The following is a 9852-nucleotide window of genomic DNA, read 5'->3' as shown; positions in this document are numbered from 1 at the left end:
GAGTATTGAAAGTGCCATGGACTGCCAAAAGAACCAATAGATCCATTTTGGAAGAAGTGCAGCCAGAGTGCTGCTTGGAGGCCAAGATGGCCAAACTTCGTCTCTCATACTTTGGACATACTGTCAGGAGGGACCAGTCTCTGGAGAAGGATATCATGTTTGGTAAGGTGGAGGGTCAAAGAAAAAGAGGAAGACCCCAACGAGATGGATTGGCCAAGTGGCAGCATCAATGGACTCAAGCGTGGCAACAGTTGTGAGGCTGGCCCAGGATCAGGCATTGTTTCATTCTGCTGTGTATAAGGTCACTATGGGTTGGTACCGACTCCATGGCCCCTAACAACAACAACATCTTGAGTGGTAACCTGTTACATCTCTTATAAGTCCCATAATTGTGAGTATTGCCTGTAAGTTCTGTGTGGCCATTGTAATGAATTATCAAACCCAGCAGAGGCATAGCGAAGCCAAGGGAGGGACAGCGGGTATCAAAACTGGCAGAAAGGTTGAAGAATGGAGGTATGTCTGATCTCTGGCTCACAGAAATCCGCCTTTGGCAGTCAAAGCTGATGATGCTAATTCTCCTCCCACCTTGGGAAGTTAGAGAAAGCCAGACACCACCTGCAAAACATTTTCACACTCATTAACATCATGACAGTTGCAGGATCTAATGTTTTTAGAGTTCTGTCCGTATGCCAGGCCATGTTAAAATCCTTTGAGTTTATTAACTCACTGAAGCCTCACAATATCTCTCTGAAATCAATAGCATCAATAACTCCATTCTACAGATAAACTGAAGTTGAGTAACTTTATTCAAGCTACACCAGCAGGATTTGAGTCCAAGCAGTCTGGCGCCAGAGGCTGTGCTCTAATCAAGTGCCAACCTGAATGGTAACCATTGATTCCCTCCTCTCAGAGCAGAAATGTCCAGGAAGATATGCAGTGTGGACAGATGGGCCCATCATATCTGGGCCTTGGTCCCAACTCAGGCAAGACCCCCACTCTCTTGATGTTCCATTTCCCCCAACTGCAAATCAAGAGAGTGAGCAATCAGATGGCCTGGATGCTCCCTCAGGCTACTCCTGCTCACAACCTGCAGTTACTCCAGGTCTCAAAGAGTGCCCAGAGGAGGACCTGGGGATCCCATGAGGATCCTGTGGCCCTTGGGTGAATACTCTAGCAGCTGCACTGATTCTGATACTCAAAGGCTGTGAGTGGGTCCCCTGGGATAAGGAACCCACAGTGCAGTAGGACAGGGTCTATTCAGGTCGCCGGACTCTATAGCTGTCCACTCACTTCAGGGAGTGAGTGACCCCAATGACACTTTCCTCTCAGTCCTAACAGTTAGTCTCCGTGCTAACAACTCACCACCAGCATGGCCCTAACCTGCTAATGAAGAAGTTTACCGATAAGTACTTTGTAGCCTAGTCAGACTATAAGCTTCTTGAAGGTAGGGACCAGCTGGCACCCTAACTCTCACTTCTTATAGCACTTAGTGATGCTCAGATCCACTTTCAAAAGCTCACTGGAGCCTGAAGGGACTCTGAAAGGCAGGGTGGACAAAGATGATGATGGTGATGATGGTGATGATGGGGGTGGTGGTAGTTATGATGATGGTGAAGGTGATGGTAGTGGTGGGGTGGTGGTAGTTATGATGATGGTGGTGATGATGATGATGATGATGGTGATGATGGTGGTTATGATGATGGTGATGATGGTGATGGTGGTGGTGGTGGTGGTGGTGATGGTGATGATGGTGAAGGTGAGGGTGATGGTGATGGTGGTGAGGGTGAAGGTGATGGTCGTGGTGGTGGGGTGATGGTAGTTATGATGGTGATGATGATGATGGGGATGGTGGTGATGATGGTAATGATGATGGTGAGGGTGAGGGTGGTGGTGGTAATGGTGATGATATTGGTAATGATGGTGATGGTGGTGATGATGGGGGTGGTGGTAGTTATGATGATGGTGAAGGTGATGGTAGTGGTGGGGTGGTGGTAGTTATGATGATGGTAATGATGGTGATGATAATGATGATGATGATGACGGTGATGATGGTGGTTATGATGATGGTGATGATGGTGATGGTGGTGGTGGTTATGGTGATGATGGTGATGATGGTGATGGTGGTGGTGGTTATGGTGATGATGGTGATGATGGTGGTGGTGGTGATGGTGATAATGGTAATGATGGTGAGGGTAAGGGTGATGGTGGTGGTGGTGGGGTGATGGTAGTTATGATGCTGGTGATGCTGGTGGTTATGATGATGATGGTGATGATGGTAGTGGTGGTCGTGATGATGATGGTAATGATGATGATGGTGAGGGTGATGGTGGTGATGATGGGGGTGGTGGTAGTTATGATGATGGTGAAGGTGGTAATGATGATGATGGTGATGACGGTGGTTATGATGATGGTGATGGTGATGGTAGTGATGATGGTAATGATGATGGTGGTGAGGGTGATGTGGTGGTGGTGGCGGCAGCACATGCTATAAACTGAGTACCCACCATGACTCACCCACCGACAGAAGGCAGACCAGCACACTGCACTTCATTCAACCTCAGGACTGACTGTGGTGGGGCCTATTTTGGATCCATATAACCAAAGAAGAAAGTGAGGCTCAGGGAGGTCCAATAACCTCCCAAATCTCACTCCAGACAAGGCAGAGATGGACAAGCCTGTCCCCAGTTCCTCTCTCACTGGACAGGGTCCAAATGACACCACAGCAAACATGGGCCCTCCGCCAACCCAACACTCCTCTCCCACCCTGCCCTCACACTTCCTCTCGTTTGTCGTATTTGATCCCCAGTTTGGGCAACAGAGAGCCAACTCAGACTAAACATTTTCCACACACCTACACTGGTGCCAGGCCCTGCCCGGGAGTGTATAGATAGCAACACAATGACAGGATCTCAGTGTGAGCTTGCTGGAGACACAGCCTCAACATGGTGGCCCCAACACCGAGCCGGTGGCATGGCAACCTTCACTAAGTGAGCCACTATTCCTGTAGGGGATCAAGATGGTTCATTATAATCCAGGGTCAGGAGATTCTGGAAGCAAGTAGGTACTTAACACATCCACGTGTGTGTCTGTAACAAGGAATCCTTCCTGGAGGAGGCAAATCTCAAGCATGACAGGATTTAGCCAGGCCACAAGGGGAGGAGAAGGAGGCCTAGGCATGAGAGCAGCCCAAGCTGAAGCTGTGGAACACAGAACAGTCTGGCGTGTGAATGTGCGGTCAGAACTCAGATGTTGTTCAGGGTTTCAGGAGGTAAAGGTGGGGGTCTGAGTGAACTTGGAGAATGTGGAAGGCCTGGACCCTGAGGGCCTGGTAGTTCTGAAGTATGTCCACCTGCCATATACTCTTTCATCCTCAAACCCTGCAGAGTGAAAAGAGTCCCCCGCCATCAGACTGGAGAGGAGGCCCACCAAGCCAGGGGGGTGGCAGAGGTGGACCCGGGACCAGGAGTCTGACTCCCAACATGCGGTGTTCAAACTGGACTCTGAAGGCAAGGGACAAATGTAAGTCCTCCTGGGGGAGGGGCGGGCAGCAGGCGAGGAAAAGCAAGCAAGCTAGTAACTTACACAGGCTGAGATGCAGGTGGGGAAGGTCCGGTGGCAGGAGAGAAGGTAACTGGGGGTGGCAGTAGCATTCACTGTATATTGATTACCCACCATGAGTCAACCACTGACACGAGGCAGACCAGCACACTGCACCTCATTCAACCTCAGGACTGACTGCAAAGGACCACTGTGTACTGAGGGCTGGAGCAGCGCTAAAAGCTGGCAGACAGACAATAGGGAGCAGGCAAGCTAGCTCGTTCCCCTGCTAAGAGAGCCAGCAATAGACTAGGAGGTGGGCCATTCAAGAGGTAGACATCCCCTAGAACAATGGACAAGGTGACCACCCCCTGCAGTGGGCGATACAGCCCTCAGAAGGGTAGGGCAGGAGCAAGGCTGCAGACCACTGATGGAGCCCACCTTCCATCATCATAAAGACCTGTGGAGAAGAAACCCCTAAGTCCTGGGGAGAGCAACCACCTGCCCCCCAAGTCACAGGGCACTTTGGACTTGACAGTTGAGATCCAAACCCAGACCTCCTCCTCCTACAGACCCCAACCACAGGTGTTGGTGAATACCAACAGACCAAGTATACAGCAAGACCCCAACTTTCAAAGTATCAGGGAGGAAGTATAGTCTCTTGGTGGCCCCCTCCCTGTGGGTCCCCAAGAAGCTCTTGCGTATGAGGAGCACCTCCTAGGATTGTGGGAAACGGTTCTCTCCCCTTCTAGAAACCAGTTTATGGCTTGTCTCTTGGATATGTGTGAAAATACAGAACCCCTCACTGCCTCTCCCCAGACTACCCTAAGCTGTCTGCTGCAGAACGCCTGGGAATCTGTATTTGACAGAGGTCCAACACCACTGTTAGAGAAACACCACTTGGGAAATCCCTAGAAAAATAGCATCTCAATCTTAGATATTTTCTGGGGTTTTGCAATTTGGGCCTAGAGACCACTGTTTCCACGTGGCTGCTGCCTACCCAAAGCCTGCTATCTAGCTTGCCAATCTTCTCCACTCATTGCCAGCCCTCTACCTTGCTAGTCTCTTGAGACTCTCAGGCCAGCAGGGATAGCTTTCCATGGTTCCTCTTTCTGAAGGGTCCCAGCAGGGCAGGGGGTCCTGGCTTGCCACCATGACTCTTCCCTGCCAGAGTACCAGGCCTGTTGGGCAGAGCAGAATGTCCCCAGACGGTTCCCTACATCCACATGTGGTGCCACTTGAAAACACGGAGCCCTCCCCCATCTCGGCTCATCAGCTTTCTTTCTCACAACCTGCTGTCTCTGCCTTCAGTCTGGCCCCCTTCCAGAGGGCTATGGGCAGCTGCCAACTCCCCACTCTGGCCTCTGGACACCACACAAGGCCAAGGATGTGGCCAAGTCTGGCACGAGCCACAGCAATATTGTCTGCCCAGCGCTCAGCTCAAAGCAGAGATTCCGTAAATGTATCTCAAGGAGGAACCACTGTATCTCCTCCACCTCAAGCATTCCTCTAAAGCCCTGCACAAGAAGGCCTGGGGTGGCACTGAAGGATAAGCACTGGACTACAAGGTCGGTTTGAACCACAAGGTTGGCAGTTCAAACTCATCAGCTGCTCCTCAGAAACCCTTAACAGGGTTGCTATGAGTCAAAATCGACTTAAGAGCACTTCACAACAACAAGGAACGCTGTTGGTGCAAAAGTTAAGTGTTCAGCTTCTAACCGAAAGGTCAGCAGCTCCTGGCTAGAAAAGACCGGACAATCTGTTCCTATAAAGATGACAGTTTAGCAAATCCTAGGACACTGTCATATGTGATCATTGTGAGTCAGAACTGACATGGCAGCACACAACAGTGACAACAAACCCTTATGTAAAAAGAAAAGGTATCTATCTTGCTCTCAAGGGCCGCTTGGCTAACACAGATCTCATACTTTGCAAAACACAGTGGGCAGGCCTGGGAGGAGTGATGGAAACAGCAAAGAGCCACAGTGTGGGACCTAGAAGACCTGGGGTTCAGTCCTTGCTGTACCGCTGTGACACTCCGGGACCCAAGAGAGAACTGAGACCCTCTTCAGTCTCTTCTACAAAGTGAGGGTCTACAGGGAGGAACTGGATCACTGACACGCATGCAAAGCCGCTTCTAGCCCCACAGGGCCTTGGGGACGGATGTGCCTCTAGGTGCAGCTGGCTGGCATAGGCTGCGTATCCGTCTGACTTTCGGTCTGCCAGGCAGGCAGGCTCTAATGCTAGGGGGCCAGACAAGTGCCCTAGGTGCAGGGAAAGAAGGCTGGATGGGCTGACCGAAGGCACCAATTCAGGTGTCTCTGCCCAAGCTCTAGCGCTCGAGACGGGAGCCGTGGGCCAGTGTCACCAATGCTGTGACCGGCCACCAATCAGGTCCTCTGGGTCCTCCGGGATCCACAGTATACCACAAGGTGGTCACTACAGACCTCTGCCCTCCTTCTGTCCAGCTGGGGATAGCTACACAAATCTATCACTCAGTGCTTCACCTCAACTTCTGACTATCCTAAACCTTTCAAACCCAGAACCAGACACCCATGACTCCACCCTCCAGGAAGTAGTCCGTGTCCCGGAGAGCAGGACTGGAGCGCAGTCCCTGGCTGGCATATCCACAGTAACCACAGCCACCAGAGTCTGGGGGGCAGATGGGGTGACTGGGCTGGACTTACCTTCACACTGCCTCCCTTCCCCCTTGTAGCCGGGCTTGCAAAGGCACTTGTAGGACTTGGGCGTGTTTTGGCAGATGGCATCGATGTGGCAGTCATCTGTGCCCTCAGAGCACTCGTCCACGTCCACTGTCCCTGTGGGGGGAGGGGAGAAGTGACAGGTGAGGCGTGGCTGGGGAAGCAGGAGGCACTCCTACCCCTCCTCCTGGGGTAATTAACAATGAGATTAGTCACATGGGGCCGCTCTGTGCTAGGCGGATGCCACCCTCAGGTCACCATATTTTCTACAGCAACCCATTAAGTAGGATTAATATTCCCATTAAGGAAAGATGAGAGAACCAAGGCCTGGGGTGTAGTAGGTGGTGCAAGTGTTAAGCATTTGGCTGGAAACCGAAAGGTTGGCAATAGGAAGCCACCCAGCTGCTCTGAGGGCGTAATACCCAGTGATGTGTCCATAAAAATGACAGCCAAGAAAATCCATGGGGCAGTTCTAATGGGGGGCGTTGTGAATCGGAATTGACTGGATGCCCCCAAGAGACAAGAACAAAGGGAGGAAGAGTCAGCCATCAGTGTGTGTGTGTGTGTGTGTGTGTGTGTGTGTGTGTGTGTGTGTCTTGCTCTTCCTCCAGCCCTCCTCCATGGCCCTAATTCTAGAATTCAGATCCTTAGAGGAATTAACATTCAGCCCCTTTGGGTTACAGATGGGGAAACTGAGGATAGGAGAGAACAATGGGTAAAACGGATAGAGACTAAGCCAAGAAGCTCACTGCAGGGGACATGAACAGGGGGTACCCCCACGCCCTAGGATGTGGAGGTGCAGTTTTCTTAATCTAGCTTCCGCGTGCCCAGAGTGGAATGTCCCAGCAGCGGGACCAAACCCTCAGCTGCTCGGACCCCGGCTCTGGCTGCCTCTGGTTTCCTCTACCTCAGATACCTAAGGAGCACTAGTAGTGTAATGAATTATGAGCTGAGCTCCTAACCACAAGGTCAGCAGTTCAAATCTACCAGACACTCCGAGGGAAAAAGATAAGGCTTTCTAGTCCTGTACAGATTTACAACTTCAGAAACCCTATACATAGGTGCTATGAGTTAGAACTGACTCAATCACACACAACCACCACCTCAGATACCTGGTTGTGCACACACAACTTCACACACACACACACACACACACACACACATCAAGGGGCTTTAATTGTGTGAAAATGGAATGAAAACATCGTGGAATTTTTCCATGAACTTTTTGAAGCCCCCTCGTTCGTACACACATACACACAGAGAACCAAGATGGTGAGAGGGCCCACACGGGCACAGGACCACAAGTTAATTCCTTGGATGACAAGAAGGAAAGTGAGGCCCAGAGAGGACTTGGTGGCAATTGGCTCTGATACATTGTAAGCAGTCTTAGAGCATCCCTTTGTGATCTCCAGCTTGCTAGAAACCCACTCAGATGGACAATGGACAGATAGAAGGACCAGGAACCCTGGCAGTCACCAGAAGGAGAGATTCGAAATGTCTCCATCCCTTCATACTGCTGGCCTTGCCCTAAACTTCCTGGTCCCCAATGACATCCATTTTGGGGTATTGACGGCCCTGGTTGTTATGAGTTCTAAATCTGAGTGGAGGGTCTCTCTAAGAAATACCCCAGAGCCCCTCCTCCCCTGCACCAGCCCCCAAGGCTCCAGCCTGCCACCAAAGGAAGACATGGTAGGAAAAACACGTGTGCATACACACGTGCCCACGCAGACACATGCACGTGCACCAATGGCTGGCTGAATCAGTGTTCAGGGCTGTTGTGTCTGCTCAGATTGGCAGCCCACCCCCTTCAGCTGTAGGCGCAGGAGGCCAGAGCTGGGGATTGGTGGTCGTAACTTCAGCAGTAACATGGGTATGGAATGATGGGTTAAAGGCTACAGAAGCCTCCCCGCCCACCTCTGCAGGCTGGCAGAGGACTGAAAGCCTGTGCAGAGGGGGTGGGGACCACCTCTCCCGACATAGACCAGCAGGGAAAACATGCTACATAGGGCCCTTCCCACTTCCCATGGGTCAGTTCGTGAGACCAAGAGCAGGGAAAGTTCTGGGGTCTTTGCTCCCCAACTCCCAATCTTCCACCAGGCAGATGTCAGAGTTAGAAGGTGACCTGGGGACAGGTGGGGGCACCGCCCAACATAGCTCATCAACATGTCTTTGGATGTTCTTTAAAAGGTTAGGGGCTGGGGAGTAGGCAGGGGAGGAGGAGAAAGGCACCCCACACGTGTGCAGCCCCCACAGTCTGCTGGCCCTCCCCCAACAACCTCTCTGGCTGAGGTTTGCTGGCATTGGGTGGTTACAATGCTGGGATTTTGGACCCAGGGCTGCCAAGGTCACACATGCTCTGGGGCTGGCAACCCAGGGACAGAGCTATAGAAGAGACAGAAAGGTAGACACACACACACACACACACACACACACACACACACACACACACACAGAGAGAGAGAGGTAGCGCTGCACAGGGATACAGGACCCCAAAGCCTAGGAGAGACAGCTCACAGACCCATGGGAAGTGGTGAGCAGGCCTAGGAAACAGCTCACTCTAACTGAGGAGTCCTCGAACTGGCTTGGTATCCACCTCACCGCAAAGACTCTGAGGAGGAAGACCCCCAATCCCACACACAGAGCCCGGTGTAGCAGTCAGGCAGTGGATGCCAAGGAGAAGGCAGGAACACCCAATTTCTCTCTCTCTCTCTCTCTCTCACACACACACACAAAGTTGAGAGGGGGAGGAGGGAATGTGACTTCAGCTTTTGGGGAAACAGGAAAGGACCAGTGAGAGGGCATGGGGGTGCCAGTGGGATCTATTGCAGCATCTCCAATGTCCAGCAGTGGCCTGCCTGTCCTGGACTATGCTTCGTCCCTCCCTCCGGTCTCCGGTATCTCTGATGGTCTCCACTCCCTGAGTTCGAATCTAGCCCCTTCCCAGCGTCTGTCTGGCTATCCTCTCGTCTGCCCTTCTCCCTCTCCCCTCTGACCGTCCAGCTGTCCATCAGGTTTCCAGGCAGAGAAGGAGACAAGACAACTGGGGAGGGGGGTAAAGGAGGAAGAGAGACAGCGACGGAGATGCCTAGAAGCCGAACCTCACGGGTTAGCGGTCCCTTTAGATCTTTCTCTTCTTGTTGTCCCTTCGTCTCCTCTGGATCCCCGGGTCCCACCGCACCCCCATCGGCCTTTCTGATCTCTTCTTTTCCACGTCTGTTTGTCTCTGGGTTTCTTCCCGTGTCCTTTTGTCTGTTGCCTCCATGCCTCCTCTGTCCGTCTGTCCCTCCATCTACCACCTCCCCTCCCTTTTACGGATCCTTTCTCTTTCGCTACCCCTCGTCCCTTCGCCCCTGAGGACGCGCTCCTTTCGTTCGGGGGGTCCCCTGCCTTCGGTCAGCACGCCGGGCTCCCTCGGCCCCAGCCTTCGCTGGCTTTCTTTCTTCCTCCCGCCGCGCACTCAACCTTCCGCGGGGCCCAGTCCAGCCCCTGCTGCGGCCCCGGCCCCGGGAGCCCTGGGCTGTGAGAGGGGGCGCGGACGGCCCCAGAAGTTACTTTGCAAAGAGGCGCGCGGGGGCGCGGGCCGTGGGATGCCCTCCAGACGACGGGGCCCGGG

The 9852-nt window shown here is 52.6% G+C and overlaps 1 protein-coding gene across 1 annotated transcript in view; it reads right to left on the bottom strand.

The window, feature by feature from the left end:
• The window catches only part of SCUBE1 (signal peptide, CUB domain, EGF-like 1), a 151387-nt gene that overhangs the window by 140705 nt on the left and 830 nt on the right, over positions 1-9852 (bottom strand). Inside the window, exons 2-3 of the mRNA XM_006866906.1 lie at positions 9233-9279; positions 6225-6356 (exon numbers count right to left, since the gene is read on the bottom strand). Of these exons, the coding sequence (XP_006866968.1) occupies positions 6225-6356; positions 9233-9279 (179 nt within the window). The remainder of the gene's footprint in view (positions 1-6224; positions 6357-9232; positions 9280-9852) is intronic.

This window comes from Chrysochloris asiatica, unplaced genomic scaffold (assembly GCF_000296735.1).
Source record: "Chrysochloris asiatica unplaced genomic scaffold, ChrAsi1.0 scaffold00097, whole genome shotgun sequence".
Lineage (NCBI taxonomy): Eukaryota > Metazoa > Chordata > Mammalia > Afrosoricida > Chrysochloridae > Chrysochloris > Chrysochloris asiatica.
The sequence above is the reverse complement of the archived record's forward strand: the minus strand, read 5'-3'. Positions and strand labels throughout refer to the sequence as shown.